This window comes from Pelobates fuscus, chromosome 7 (genome assembly GCF_036172605.1).
Source record: "Pelobates fuscus isolate aPelFus1 chromosome 7, aPelFus1.pri, whole genome shotgun sequence".
Classification (NCBI taxonomy): Eukaryota; Metazoa; Chordata; class Amphibia; order Anura; family Pelobatidae; genus Pelobates; species Pelobates fuscus.
Genome location: NC_086323.1, coordinates 108,698,551 through 108,715,163, shown reverse-complemented (window position 1 = coordinate 108,715,163; position 16,613 = coordinate 108,698,551). Strand labels below are relative to the sequence as shown.

At 40.3% G+C, this 16,613-nt stretch overlaps 1 protein-coding gene across 1 annotated transcript in view; it reads left to right on the top strand.

Annotated features, from left to right (window-relative positions):
- SUN2 (Sad1 and UNC84 domain containing 2) overlaps window positions 1-16,613 on the top strand; it is a 43,686-nt gene that overhangs the window by 19,699 nt on the left and 7,374 nt on the right. Inside the window, exons 11-16 of the mRNA XM_063426379.1 lie at window positions 548-591; window positions 2,833-2,998; window positions 10,626-10,856; window positions 11,086-11,170; window positions 13,070-13,185; window positions 13,462-13,629. Coding sequence (XP_063282449.1) covers window positions 548-591; window positions 2,833-2,998; window positions 10,626-10,856; window positions 11,086-11,170; window positions 13,070-13,185; window positions 13,462-13,629 — 810 coding nt within the window. The remainder of the gene's footprint in view (window positions 1-547; window positions 592-2,832; window positions 2,999-10,625; window positions 10,857-11,085; window positions 11,171-13,069; window positions 13,186-13,461; window positions 13,630-16,613) is intronic.

The window sequence follows — 16,613 nt, the reverse complement described above, 5'->3', positions numbered from 1 at the left end:
CATGTATCTATTTCTTTCTACTGGCTTGTCTGAAAAAATATGTATCATACATGGGGGGGATAATAAAGGAAAAAGAACACTGCATGTTTATTACAGTAATATAATGACCTAAGTAAAACAAATCGTGTGCTTCAATGTCTCTTTATCGTTATTTACATCTCTCACTCTTTAGCTTTATTTATATCTCTCTCCTTATCTTAATTGTATCCTCCTGTTAGTAACTAAAATGGCAGAGCTTGGCCGGCTGATAGGTAATCTCCAATCTACATGGAAGCTGAATAGTGTATGTTGTTATTATTTATAAAGCACCAACAAATTCCGCAGCGTTGTACAATGGGTGAACTAACAGACACTTATTTGTAACCAGACGAGTTGGATGCACAGGAACAGAGCGGGTTGAGGGCCCTACTCAAATGAGATTGCATGGTAGAGGGAATGGGGTATAGCGACACAAAAGATAAGGTTTAAGGATGTTAATGTGCAGATATAGACTTACAAAATATTACAGATACGTGAAAATCCCCAACATGATTTCTTCTGTTCACAGGAAGTCAATGGTCAGATTCTACAGCTCAAGAGAGAATTAAAAAGGTAATGTGGGTACACCTTTATTCAATATATCTTGAAATGATTGTACTTATTCTACTTATTATTTCTGTTGAGATGCTCCCAGATAATTGAATTCCATTAGTTCAGCTTGTTTATATATTCTTCCAGTTCTACTAAACTGGAAACTATGAAGTATTGGTAATTTTAGGTCAAAATAGCTGAAACGAAAATCAACTTGACATTTTCTTCTGTACAGTATTTTGGTGTCAAATCTACAGTTTTTTTGTTTTTTTTTGTCACTTCTTACTGAACCAATGTGACCCTTTATGGTTTTAAGTTGTAGTAAAGTAGTGCCTTGGCATACCTTGCCACAAACCACACAATATTACATGTTGTATTTAACGTATGCTATGTGAACTTGCTGGTCATATATATTTTAGAGATATATATATTTCACTTGTATGTTGCATTTGCATGCTCTTGGTCTGAGTCATTATGCTTTTGGATGTGTTCTGTTTTCTTGCAATTGCACTTTGCACGTCTATTACGTGATATTACATTTCAAAATAGGCAAATTAAACCGGAATAAGCCAGTCAGTAGGAGTGGAATATACAGAAAGCTTGGTCAATGACACTGCATCATACAGCAGCAACTTTGTCTAGACAGAAGATATGGTCATTAACAGTTAGGGTTGTATATATCAAACCCATAAAAAGACAAGCAGGAAAATAAATTGGCCATTTGTCATCATGTCTGGCAACAAAACTCTGAAGGCCGGCCATTGAAAAGGTGACTTCCAAGTGAGATTGCCTTGAATTTATATAGGGGTTTCTTTTTAAGGGTTTGGTACCATACCACCTTTAATCATTACATAACACCTGCTCATTCATTATAAGACAAGCCAGGAAATGATGAAGCTGTATGTCTACGTGCTCAGCCAGTTGGGTAATAAGGTGACCGGCCTGAGCAGTGCAGTGGTGGGATATTTCAGAATGATAAATTGGCCCCACTTGAGGTGTGGTGACACCTGTCAAGGTGTATGTAAATTATCCAGACAGCTCTTACACATGATCATCTAACTTACTATTAGACTGATAATGCTCATTGTATAAAAAGTTTTAGGCAATAGTGTAGAACATAAAACCGATGTTCACAAAACAAATCCAACTTAACATTAAAGAAATAATTACAAATGTGTTCATAATAAAGTGAAATTAATGTACAAAATGTAGAGATTAAACCCCAATACTAGGAAGTATTTGATATTGTACAAATTTTCTTCCCGGAAAAGAGATACATCTAGAATATTAATTTAGCAGTACTTACCTCATTTAAAGCACTTGACAAAATGTAATCATTAAATGTAGGTAGGGTTGCAGTAAGGATATGTAATTGCTGACATGCAAGGAGTAAGGGGCCTTACCTGTGGACTTTAATCTCAATTTGTAGTGCTTTTATAATGTTATGTGAGACCGTCAGAGATCTTTCAATCTAAATGTAAAATGAGTCTTGAGACAAAAAGTAGCATTGGAGAAAAGGCCGTTCTTGGCTTCTTCTAAAATGCCCTTGATGTTCTTATGTTTCTGGTGTAGGCAACGGAGGAGTTGGTGAGATGGTTACCAAGTAATTGATGGTGATTTCACACAGATGGAAAATTAAAGTGACGAAAGGATGGAATGAGAGGGTGAACAAATTGATGCAGAAGATATTGACCTTTTGTGGGGGTAGCAGATTAGTAGTTCGTCTGGGAGAGTGAGTGTGTGTAGTGGAAACTAGCTTTGGATGCAAGCTTGCCTCTGGATGAAGTAAAAAATATCTTTGTGGAGGCAGCAGGTGTTTTAATAATGATTACAGATAAAAATGAATGACCTGTATACCAACAAGAGCAATATTTCTAAATAAGAGGCCAAGTCTTGTGTACTTACCGGTATACTACGACTGAACTAGCAGTTATTGATTGTTTGCCTTAGTGAAAGTGTGTAAAAAGTCTGACAGCTTCTCTATCTCTTATTTGTAGAGATTGTTGGTAATTACCTCCTGAAGTATCTGTACTTTATTCCTAATAACATTTACTAGAAACTAATCCCAGTTCTTAAAGATTTCTCTGTTTTGGAGGGTTTTTTAAACAATCCCAACGGCAGTAAGGAAACCTTTTTTACTGCCTTCCTTAAGGCAAATGTGACATTTTTGTGACTATGATTCACGGACAATACACACTTTGCATTTAGAGAGTGTACCATGCTATTATTTGTCATATTGTTTGCTGTTTTGTATGTATTTAGTCCATCCCAGGAAGAGCTGAGAGGAACATTTATGCTGGAAATGAGAAGGTTGGAGAAGGGCCTAGTGGACCTTCAAGAACAGGTTGAGTCTGTGAAGAACACCCAGGGTAAGATGTCACAGGAGATGGAGGAAGTCCCGAGAAAAATTCAAGGAGTCAAAGATGAGGTGAGTTGATAACACTTTTTTTTCCATATTTGGCAAATTAAAAATAACCTACAAAGGCAGATTTTATTTTCAGTTTACTTTGTAACTTCATCTACACATCTGCACCAAGTTACCTTTCTGATAACTGCATTATTTTTTAATGAATTTTTTGCTACAGCACAAGCTCTCTAATACAAAGCTATAATGGTGACTGTCAAAGGAGCCTGGGACTTTTATGGTGAGCACCAATCTTGCAGGTGCACACCATATAATTACTTCTAGAACCAGGGAGGACGTGGAGTGAGGAGGCAAATCATAGCAGTGATGATAATAATAGTAACTATTATTATTAATAGTTTTGAGTGCCGATTTTGAATGTATCGCACTTATCCTCTGCTGCTCTCCTGGCAATTCAGCACATGAGTAGAGCACCTTTAACAGCACTCTGTGCATATACCGCCATCCGTGGCGCTGGCGTGCATGCATTTACATCTTACTGGCGCTTACAGTGTTCCTTTAAATGGTATCTCTTAACTTCTCTGCAAACTGAGAAAATCATCAAGCAGCTTATCCCTATTGCCAAGTTAAAGTAAAGCGAAAAATTCACATGGATAATATTATATCTAGAATATCTGAAAATGTAGTGCCACCTAGTGGATTTCAACAGCATTAGAGTATCATACATAATGTAAGGTTTGCTTTACTTTGCATTTGTTGGCTGTTGTGTAGCGATTTTATGATTTCAGATTTTATTATTGAAGTACCCAAGTGAATCTGTGAATTAGCTTTATTGACTTGGTTTTATGCAGTTTGTATTTTTGTTTGTGTGTAGTATGCAATTGAGAAATAAATTAAGATAATACTTAGGTTCTAACAACGGTGGTTAAGGATTTAGTGCTGTCTGGGTGTTTTTCTTTTCTTTTTTCTTTTTTTCCCTCTTGTCATCTTTTGCTTTGATTCCACAGCCAAGATTATATTGATTGAGGAACAAAGTCCTTCATTTACATGTTGAAGATGTTAGCTTGCAGTTTAATGCTATGCAGTCAATAATTATTTTTTTTAAAAGATTAGAAACTCCTTGTTTACTACGTGACTACTGTAAACCTCTCCTTGGCTGGCTAAAAGAAAAAAAATGGACACAACTCTAGTCTGTACAAAATGGACTGCCAAAGGCATTGAGCACTGTGAAAGAATATGTATGGTGGCAAGGAATTTAGGGGTGAGGCCATCACTAGGAAAGCTTTGTCTAGTTGAGTTGGATCTCTGGGCGAACTAAGTTTTTTAGGATTCTGGGTAAACTGAAGTTCGTATCTGCATGGATTTGGTGGCCAGGCTGTTGCTGAGGGACTGGGACTTGTCAGGGATTGGGCAAAGGTGTCATGAGCTGTAAATGGCACGATTCGAAATGTCCCTAGCACAGGCACACTTCTGTCACTGCTGCTGGACTTTTTAAGTATAGTTCTGCTCTGCCGGACCCCCAACCCTTCCCTGTTTGTATTATTATTGTCATGGTGTTGGTGGGTATTGAATGGGTAAAATCATCTTCTTGGTTAATAATAGAGGATTGACTTAATGGAGAATGGTTTTAATGGCTGTCAGGTTACCTGTGACTGACTGACACTTTGTGTTTTTATGAAAGTTAAGTAAAAAGGTTAACTATGTTTTATGTGTGGTAATATTCTTATTCAAGATTGGTAAGCCACCTATAATTCAATTTAATCAATACCACAGTCTAGCTCAACTAAAAGTTAAATAAGTTGTTTGTGTTTATTGTATGGTCTCTTAAGTCTTTATTTATAAATATTGCTTACCGTACATGTGCTTCCCGTTGGCTTCTCTTCTTTGTATATCATTGTCCCAGCCAGGGCTGCCATCAGAAATTTTGGGGCCCCTGACAAAGCACAAGGTCTGGGCCCACCCACGCCCTACCTAGTCCGCTGACAATGATGCAGGACTGAATGTGGTGTGTATAGTGGAAGTGAATTAGAATGTGTGTAATGGATGTAGTGTTTGTGTGTATCAGATACTGAAAATAGATTAGTGGTGGCACTTATGCAGAGGTCAGAATATTGACCGGTGGATTAGTGGCAAATTGCCCTATAATAACTCTCCCGGAAGGGAATAACCCTTAAATGTAATATAGATAAAGAGGAGGAGGTGGGACTGGAGAAAGTCCCTAAGGTGGAGAGTTATATAAAGTGAAAGATGGGGAGTCCCTACCTTTTAATAATCCTAAAGGGAAACAAAACAGGGAGGGAATAGGACAGGTTAAACAGGGGTTAGGAGTGTGCCAGCAGTCAAAGGACAAATAATGTCTCAGGTGCCCCCTTCAAATGGGAAGGCTACCTGACTATAAATGGAAAAACACATGAAATGCTCGGATGTTATCCCATAAAAAAGAGAGGGAAACTACCAAGCCGGCTGGTAAACAATGCAATTAGGCGTGCACATTAAATGTTATGCCAAATGAATCTTAGAGTCTGGAGTCCAGTAGATAGGAGAAAAATGGGGATGAGAGGCAGAGAGATGCTAAATATGATGAATACAGTGCGTGATAAGTATCTCTAAATCCACAAAAATATTCAGACTTTAATGTTCTATTAAAAAAAAGAGATACTATAGCAACTGTGTATCAATGCAAACTCTCTGATTCCTCTAATTACCTATAAAGTTAACCCTTGGTACGGAAAAAGCCAAATCCGTTGTTCGGAGTGCTATTGCCAAGGGGGTTATAGGTGATAGTCCCCTAAACAGCGTACTACCTTTAAACAAATCTAAAGTGTAATACATCCATAGCGAGATAAGTAACTCGATATATACACAGTGTAGAGTTATGAAGGGTATTAAACCAAAAGTTTAGATATAGCAGAGGGACAAATAGAGGTAGCAAGTATCTAAATAGATGAGGGAGACAGCTAAGTCGAAAAATAAAAGACTGACATAAAGTCAGAATATCACAGAACAATAAACAGTCTCTTATGCTATTGCTATTTCCCTTACTTCTGCTAATAAACACCTTCGTGGGTGTTCTAAACTAGATGGTTGTACTAAATGCTGTTGTACCTATCAAACAGAATAGGACTCCAGAGGGAGTAATAATGAGAAAACGGAAAGTTAGAAAAAATAATAATAAGTCATAACCAAAAGGTGAACAGAAGAGGGGAGGATTCCCTCAGTGCGTCGTGAGTGGTGCATAGTGCGATGTCCGAGTGCTGTGACTCGGGAATCCCCCCAGAGATAAGATCCGACGCGCGTTTCGGAGTAAGCAACTCCTTCGTCAGGGATCAGAATTGCCGCCCAGAAGTTCCCGGTATTTAAATCACTGTTGGCCAATCAGGGAGAGGTGCCTGACGTCATCATCACTGACGTAGCGCTATGATCCTGTCGACTCTATAGGGGAGGAGTTGACTTCCGTAACGTCAGAAGATTGACAGGCTGGGGGTCCCTTATGTAAAAGGGAAGAAATCTTCTAAGGTTAGAACTGTTCGAAGCCTCAGTCATAGTCATGCTGTATTGTTGTACTTATGTCCATATATATTGGACCATAAGTAGATATGTAACGTTATGTCCACGGATGTAAAGTTAGATAGTGGACTATATTGATCTAAGCAGACTGCAAAGATACGGAAAGTGGGGAAGGACGTATACTTTAGTGTGGAAGTACAGACCCACTAGTAATGATAAATCATAATGCTAAAGTAGACATAATTTAAATGAGAATATCTGTGTAGATAAAGTTACAGAACATCTTGTCCAGTGTGAAGTAACCACTCTTAGTATAGGAGTGGAGAGTCGTATTATGATTTATGTATTGTATTTGAAGTATACTATCCTTGAAACCCACAATAATAAGTGATGTTAGGAAATATCCTTAGTGGGTAGTTACATTTGTCAAGTTCTGAGCCCCTATATGGGTAAAGGACATAGCAGAAAGGCAGGAAAGGTGGGGATTTTGGTCGGGCGGCAGTATTGGGGACAGTAAGATGTCCCTCTGTGTGAAGACATAATAAAGTGAAGAGAATTCTCAAACAAAAAGTATATACACTTGGCTAAGATAAACAGGGAGGCTATTTACAAGTGCACTGAAGATCTATATTTTTATGGAGACTTCTAAATAAATGGGGAGTATGAAAAACCCTCATTAAGACCTTTGGGGGACAGGGTTTTGAGGCGGTAAATCCAGTAACATTCACGTCTCCTTAGACGTTGGTCCCAATTGCCCTTCCTCTGGTCCTGTTTAATTAATTCGATGCCCTGAAATTTAAGGACTTTTGGGTCCCCATTGTGAAAAGTTCTCACATGTCTGGAGACCGATGTTTCTATATGTCTGGCTGTTTTTATGGAATTTATATGTTCAAGGATGCGTTTCTTGAACGGTCTGAAAGTTTTGCCTACATACATAATGTGACATTGGCAGGTGATTAAGTAAATCACTCCTTTCGAGTTGCAGTTAAAAAAGGAAAGTGATTTAAAATTTTCCGTATTGGAACTGTTGTTGAAGTCCTTTGATTTGGTGTTAATGTACCCACATGCTTTGCACCTGCCGCACTTGTAGGTGCCTTTAATTTTTTCCGATAGCCAATGTGTAGGTGGTTTATGAGGCTGGAAGTGACTATGTACCAATAAATCTTTCAAATTGTTGCCCCTTCTAGCTGTGAGGGTTGCATGGGAGGGGAGGACGTCCCTGAGATGGATGTCTTGTTTTAGTAGAGGCCAGAAGCGATTCAGGATTGCCTTAACTTGGTCCCAGCCTGCGTCAAAGGTGACGATACACCTAAGTTGTTTTGGTTCTGTGTTTATTGGTGGGGTGGGGGAATTTGCCCTCTCTCTTAGTAAGTCTTCCTGCTCAGATAGGAGAGCCCTGTGGTATGCCATCTTCAGGCATTTATTGGGGTAACCTTTGGACCTGAACATGTGGCGCAATTCTCTTGCCTGTGTTTTAAAGTCTTCCAAATCAGAGCAATTGCGTCTTAGACGTAGATATTGGCCCGTCGGTATTCCCCATTTTTGCTGCGTTGGGTGATAGCGTTTCCAATTAAGGAGGTTGTTGGTGGCCGTGCTCTTTCTGAACAGGTTTGTTTTGATGATGCCTGGTTCTAGTGGGGACACCATCAAGTCGAGGAAGCTTAGGGACGGAGTGCCTATCTCAGCTGTAAATTTAAGGTTGAGTTCATTTATGTTCAGGCTAAGTGTGAATTGTCTGAACTGATCCCCTGACCCAGTCCAGATGATTATAATGTCATCTATATATCTTTTCCATAGATATATGTACTGGGTCAGGGGATTTTTTGGGGGGGATGTGAATACAACTTGTTCCTCCCACCATCCCAGGTGCAGGTTGGCATATGAGGGCGCACAAGACGTCCCCATAGCAGTCCCCTGCACCTGGTGATAGTATACTCCGTCAAACAAAAATAAATGATGTTTTAGAACAAAACTTAGAAGATCTAATACCAATACGCTATGTTTGTCTAGGGACGTCCCTCTCCTCCTTAGAAAGTGCTCTGTGTGTTTTAGACCCAGTGAGTGTGGAATAGAGCTGTATAATGATTCCACATCCAAGCTGCAGATAATGGAATTGGGTGGTAGTTTAGTTTTTGTCAGAACCGCTAAAGTTTGTTTCGTGTCTCTTAGATACGATGGGAGCTGTGTAACTAGCGGTTTTAAGATGTAGTCTAAGTAGACACTTACGTTCTGAGTCAAGTTATTATTGCCAGAGACAATGGGCCTGCCTGTCAGGATCTGCTGTTGCTTGTGAATTTTTGGCAGGCTATAGAAAGTCGAAATGCGGGGACTATTGATGGCCATAAAGTTGTACCTGACTATGTCTTTAACTTGAATAACTCCCCTTAACCGGAACCCTTGTAGAGGGATCTGATGTAGTAGGAAAAGCTTACTGCCAGTGGACAGAGGTGCAGAGAAGGGAGAAGCCTCTACAGGGGGACACACAGAGGTCCCAATATTAGCCTTAGCAGGAATGCTGAGTAGAGAGGACTGGCCCTAAGTACCTCGGCACTGTATGGAAGCCACTAGTGCCTACTATAACCAGAGTCCCTGCCTGTCCTAATAGCTTAAAAATAAATTAAATTAAATCAAATCCATTAGTGCTACCAAAAAAGTGCTAGTAAATAAATAAATAAAGAAGGAAGTCTAGCTCGACGCGTGTTTCGGCGTTTCAGCACGCCGTCGTCAGGAGCAATGAACTGTTTGGGTTCCCAGTAATGGTTTAAATACCTCTCTATGTAATCGTTCCGTAAGTGTTGTCGGCTGTGTATACCACGTGGTCCGCCGCGCTTCCTCGGTGCTCATTGGTCTATCCCTGTTGCTAGTACCTCCTCTCGATATTGATTGGTCTGACTCATTACCGGTCCCTCCTCTTGCTAGCCGCGGTTCTAGTCATACGGGGAGGTGTGGAGCTCCAATTCATTAGTGTCCACAAGTGCTCAGCCCGTCTGTCACATCTCTGACACGCCCTGTTAGCGGTTGCGTCATATGACGCGGTACCCGACATGGGCAGTGGGATGTGATGATGGGACATGGGCAAAGCCCATATGTGGGGAAGATGGAGGAGTAAATTAACCCCTACAGCATTATTGTGTAAGCTTAAATGATTGTGTGGTGTAGTCAGTATATACAATACATGAGAGGTACTGGGTATGTCACCATGACTGTGATATAACTGGTTATGGTGCTGAATGCATCCATCAGATAAAGCACCAGAGTAAGTGATTATAAGTTCTATAGATCATCTATAGAGATGGAACATAAAATAGTTACCTGTTAGATGGTAACGGAGGTATAACCATAAGAGGGAAGGCATATAGTTTCTTAGTGAAGATATGTACAAAGTATACATGTGGTATATATATTTACAGTGACAAATTTGTGTCCAACAACAGGACTGGTGGGAATCACAGATAGGTAAGGTGATTAAAGGAACTGCCAGAGCAGTCCGGGCCCCCCAGGGCCGCCGGGCCTGTGACAACCGTCATGGTTATCACCCCCTGATGGCGGCCCTAGGTCCCAGCCATCCACTGGTTCCCCAAATTAAATCTTCTTGCCTACATTCATAAAGCACTCCACAGCATCCTTCTTATTGTGACTCCAACTTTTCTTTTCTTACCCAGAGACTGTCATGTTTAGAACTCTTCCCAAGCTATTCCATATCCCTGGAACTCCTTATTATGTGATTTTTCTTTTGTGTTTATTTTTTGTTTGTTTTTCTGATCTATGTGTTCTCTCCTTTTTAAATTCCTTAATTATTCTTCACATCCATGTCCTTGCATTTATCAATAATCTATCCAATACAACACACCACAAGAATGTGTATCACCTAATACTTCCCTTTCTATTTGGAACCCATCAAAATCTACATGTATCAGTCTGTTTGAGCAGGTAAATAAATAGGTATAGCATTTACTCATTGTACCTTGTTTCACAGTCTGTCAGCACTATGTATATGAAGAATAATATTTTGTGCAATGTAGCTATATTCTGTTTCTTTATAATGTTCTTAACATGCTTACAGTACCACAGTGTCTAAATGCGTGATGAATGTACTTCTGTACAGACAATATTTATTTATTTATTTTTTCTCCACCCAAGCACTTTGCTGATGTGTCCTAGATAATCATGTTCATTTTTATAGGTAGAGTTGCTCTTTCATGAATGGCTTATGGTTCAGACTGACCCAAATAGCAGTTCTGGATCTCTTTCTAAGCATTTCCTGCGTCGAGATGAACTGCAGGAATATCTGTTGGACCTGGAGAAGAAGATATTATCTGGTTTGTCTGCAAACAAGCAGCAATGGGCAACACAAGCGCACCACACCATAGAAAGAGAATTACAGGCAGGAGGATTATCTGGAGTGTCAAAGGAGGTAATGAAAATGTTTTTGTTTTGTTTTTTCCTTCAATGTGTTTGTTTACCATCTATTTTGTCTTCTATACTATGTGAACAAGGACTCCCTTCTCATTTTCTTCCTCTCTCTGTATTTAACTATGTATAGTTGTGCTTTTACACTTTTAATTCTAGATTTCTTCATGTCCACGGTATTGATTTTCACCATATCTACAAAAGCCAATCCTATAATGTTTTGTCTTTACTAGGAAGTCCATGATATTGTGAATCGGGCCCTGCAGAGATACAGTGAGGATCGAATTGGCCTGGTAGATTATGCTCTGGAGTCTTCAGGTATGTTGTATACTAAAGTTTTATTTTATTTTTTACACAACTTGTAATGAAGCAATAATAACCAAAGAAAAAAGTTACTTGTGCACTATCCCAAATACCTGTGTATATTTAAAGAACTGAATTTTGTTTTAGTATCACTCTAATGACCGTTTAAGTGTGAGCTCACCACGTCAAGACAAAACCTCTTGGTATTTAGTTCTACACTAACATTTACCATATGGTGGAACTACCGTATATACTCGAGTATAAGCCGAGTTTTTCAGCCCATTTTTTGGGCTGAAAAACCCCAACTCGGCTTATACTCGAGTCACTGTCTGTATTATGGCAATTTGCATTGCCATAATACAGACCGGGGGAGAGGGGGGCTGGCAGAGCTGTAACTTACCTGTTCTGCAGCTCCTGTCAGCTCTCTCCTCCTCTGCGCCGTCCGTTCAGCACCTCGGTCAGCTCCCAGTGTAAGTCTCGCGAGAGCCGCGGCTCTCGCGAGACTTACAGTGTGAGCTGATAGAAGGAGCTGCACAGACCGCGCGGAGGAGGAGAGAGCTGACAGGAGCTGCAGAACAGGTAAGTTACAGCTCTGCCAGCCCCCCTCTCCCCCCCACTGAACTGCCAATGCCACTGGACCACCAGGGAAGGAGCCCCCCTCCCTGCCATATATCAAGCAGGGAGGGGGGACGAAAAAAAATAAATATATAAATAAAATTAAAAAAATAATAATAATAAAAAAAATTAATAACAAAAAAAAGGGGGATAAGGACCACTATGGGAGGGGGGGGGGGTTATAAGGACCACTATGGGAGGGAGGGGGGGGGATAAGGACCGCTATGGGAGGGAGGGGGGGTATAAGGACCACTATGGGAGGGAGGGGGGGTATAAGGACCACTATGGGAGGGAGGGGGGGTATAAGGACCACTATGGGAGGGGGTGGGATAAGGACCACTATGGGAGGGAGGGGGGTATACGGACCACTATGGGAGGGAGGGGTGGGGGGTATATGGACCACTATGGGAGGGAGGGGGGTATAAGGACCATTATGGGAGGGAGGGGGGGGGTATATGGACCACTATGGGAGGGATGGGGGGGGATAAGGAACATTATGGGAGGGAGAAGGGGGATAAGGGCCACTATGAGAGGGAGGGGGTGGGATAAGGACCACTATGGGAGGGGAGGGGAGGGTAAGGACCACTAGGGGAGGGGAGGGTAAGGACCACTAGGGGGGGGGGAGGGTAAGGACCACTAGGGGAGGGGTGAGTCAGGACCACTGGGGGGGGGGGTGAAGGAACACGGGGGTGGGGAGGTAAGGACCACTGAGGGAGGAGGAGGGGAAGTCAGGACATATGGGGGGGGGGAGGGGGCGGCAAAATTTTTTTTTGCCTACGGCGGCAAATATCCTTGCACCGGCCCTGCATACACACACACACACTGCATTCATATACACACACACTGCATTCATATACACACACACTGCATTCATATACACACACGCTGCACTCATACACACACACGCTGCACTCATACACACACACGCTGCACTCATACACATACGCACACACTGCATTCATTATACACACACTTTAAATAAATATTCAATTAATATATTTTTTTTAGGATCTAATTTTATTTAGAAATTTACCAGTAGCTGCTGCATTTCCCACCCTAGTCTTATACTCGAGTCAATAAGTTTTCCCAGTTTTTTTGGATAAAATTAGGGGCCTCGGCTTATATTCGGGTCGGCTTATACTCGAGTATATACGGTAAATCCCCATATGTGTTTGCTGAGAGAGGTGATTTTAAGTAGCCTTTTAAAATTTAGAACTGTATATGTGTGTGTGTGTGTGTGCGCTTTTCCTTAGTCTGTATTTTATATTCCTAATGAATGAACCTTTCTACATGTTATAGGAGCCAGCGTTATAAACACCAGATGTTCTGAAACCTATGAAACAAAGACTGCTCTCCTTAGTCTGTTTGGCATTCCGCTTTGGTATCAGTCTCAATCACCTCGAGTTATTCTTCAGGTATCCTAATATTTAATTAGAAAGCAAATCTTATGATTAAGTTATATATTTTCAATAATGTTGAAATAATTATTCATAACCAATTACTGACTAAATATATTCGCAATAAAATAAATACTGGCTACATAAGCAAAAAAATCAATCAATTATGCTGAACTAATATATCCCAGACGTGTTGCAATATGGGTTATCAATCATAACTACATTATTTTATCAAAGCATTTATATAGAAGATTTATATTGCATACATAATATTGTGAGTACTTTGTATTGCAGCCAGATTCAAATCCCGGTAACTGCTGGGCCTTTCGCGGGTCCCAGGGGTATGCTGTCATCCGTCTATCCAGCCGTATCAGGCCAACTGCAGTTACACTGGATCACATCCCTCGCTCATTGTCCCCAAAAGCCACAGTTTCCAGTGCACCCAAGAATTTCTCTATCTTCGTAAGTCTAGAAGGCTGATTTTATTCTGCACTTTTTGCTCTGTTTTATTTTGTATTTTTTGCCAGGTCATTGTTAATAGAACTGCTGTTGTAATGAGAATAATGCCCTATTGATATGATGCTTTAGATTCTGCTCCTTCCCCTACCCCCCCCCCCCCCCCCAAAAAAATAAACGTTAAAAATTACGTTTCGGCTCCCTGCATACAGCCTGCAAAATAAGACCTACTGAGGGAATATTACCTTTAGAGGTTGCCCACTGAACACTTACCTGTTCCTGAACACCAGGGAGCTCACACGATCAAGTTTGTAGTAGTTACATAGTTACATAGGCTGAAAAGAAAAGAAAGAAACCATCAAGTTCAGCCTTTCTTACATTTTTTTTTTGCTGTTGATCCAAAAGGCAAAAAAAAAACCAGTTTGAAGCACTTCCAATTTTGCAACAAACTAGGAAAAAAATTCCCTCTTGATCCCAGAATGGAAGTCAGATTACTCCTTGGATCAAGAAGCTATTACCCTACATTGAAAACTTATATCCTTGAATATTCTGTTTTTGCAAGTATGCATCTAGTTGCTGTTTGAACATCTGTATGAACTCTTAAAAAAAAAAATAAAAAAATAAAAAATCACTAAGCCTATGACCTCGGGCTGTCCTGCGGCCTATCTGCTCTGGGGGTTTTGTGGTGGGGAGAAGTGGCCGATCTCCCGGCCTGGAGCTATCATAGTGTGAACACCTCATATCTACAGCCCCGTTTCCTCTCCCCCCTCTGGACTGGTGGGAGTTATCCTGGTCCCAACCAGGGAAAAGCTAAAGTAACCCACAAGGCTAAATGGCCACTACTCACCCTGACAAGACGAGCCCTCGTGTCACACCTAAGATGGCCGCCACTCCAACAGAGCAATCAAGCCAAGAGTGGGAAGCTAAGTTCCATGCAGCCTTCTGGAGTGAGATTGAATCACTGCAGAGGGCTCTACTACTCGCCTTATCTAGGACAGAGGAGGTGGTCTGGGAGATCATCTGGTGCACTCGGGAGGTTGTGGATCCCCTACTAAGCTGCATATGTGAGCAGAGCCGATCACTCTCTGAAGCATGTCAGAGGAATTGGCTAAAACATCTCTGCTGCTGAGAATCTAAAATGCCCTTGTTATGTGGTGTAGTCGGTTGTCTAGCATTTTACAGCACTCCCTAATAGGATATTTAGTCTACTTAATTCTGGTTATGGTACTCTGATTCACAATTGTTTTATAACTGGTGGTGTTAATCCCCTTACCCCTCTTCAGTTAATCAAGCATGTTTATTCAAACTTACGACAACTCTGAACATGTCTGAAGTTTTCCCTATGCCATGCTTTTCACTTATATCAGTACATGTTTAGCTAGCATGATTATTATTTTATATTAAAAAAAATGTGCAGTTCCTCCTGACATTTTGTTTCCTAACTCTAAGCCTATATTCAAACGGTTTGCATTGCACCATATGTCGTGGTCACTACGTATATTTTCACTGCACTTCAAAAATAAAGAATAAAAAAAAAAAAAAAAATTAAATTAAATTAAGTTTCACTTACCTTGATTCCAGAAGTTGGCAAAGCCCCCCTTCTGAAGTCATGGATGGCTTGCCGAGGTTCAAATAAAGGCTGCTCTTAGAGAAGCCTTTGATTGGACCATTTTAACCGGCTAAGGGTGCATGCTCATTCCGAATCTGTTCTCCTTTTCTTAATTTCTGATCGTTTTTTCTTTGAAACGTAAGAAGAAAAAAAAAATAGTCTCTGTTTTTAATGAATGAAATGACAAACCAAGTGCACGTTGGACGGAATTTCATCCTTGCAATTCGTTCTTTCATGCATTTGTTTTAGTTACAAGGAGGGTGCTACCGGCTCACGGCTCCCACCTTTATAATTTAAAATTAAGACCACGTCCCATACTCAGGCAGGTGATGGCAGTGACATTATGTCACTGCAAGAATTGGAAAGATGGATGGAGAAGATATATAAATAAGGATCTGGCGCCGAAAATATTAGCAAATTCTAGATAAAGAGCGGGGATTTTGGAGCAAAACAATATGGAACGGGGGTTGAGAAGTAAGGGGGTTTAAAAAATAAAATTAAAAAAAGTTTGTGTGACAGGGCAGCTTTAATATTATCAGGTCTTCTTCCTATTTGCTTGAGTTTTTCCCTGTCACCTTAACACAAACCGTACACACCCATAAAGTGCAGTGCTCAAATGTAATAAAATAATTTTAACCTTTTGAGGTGTAGTAGATCACATATGGATTCCTCAAATTCTCGAATAAAACAAAAAGTAACGTAATGAAGCGCTTACCTGGTGTATGGTAAAATTCTGGGGATGAAGGTCCTGGTATTCTCAAATCTACATGTAGAAGAAATGGTGGAAAGACATAGTGCAACATTGTATATAAAAAAATATATATATATAAAAAAGGTCTAAAAGCACTGATCTGGGTTTGCTAGTGCATATGAGTTATTTGAATATCTAAAGTGAGAATTCCAAGCGGTTGTGAAATGTAAGGGCAAAATTGCTGAATTGGCTACATTTTCTGTCATTTTCAACATTTTATGCTTCTGGTTTGTCTACTTTGGCCTGAAATTTTAAATTCTCTTTGAATTCACCTCAAATTCTCACTTTAGTGAAGAACCCTGTTAGTTGAAATAGTAAATGTTCAGACTAAATTGCCTTTCAAACCTCATGGTCACAGGCTTCATTCCCATGAGGGTAGAGTTAGTTTTCCATAATTTGATCGTTTAAGGGATAACTATAAGTACCAACGCAACTTTTGCTTAATGAAGCAGTTTAGTTGTATAGATCATGCCACTGCAGTCTCTCTGCCCAATTCTCTGCTATTCAGGAGGTAAATAATTTTATTTCTGTTTATGCAGCCTTAGCCACACCTCCCCTGGCTGTGACCCACACAGCCTGCATAAAAAAAAATATTAACTTATTATTGCTTTAAACGTTTTTATCTCCTGC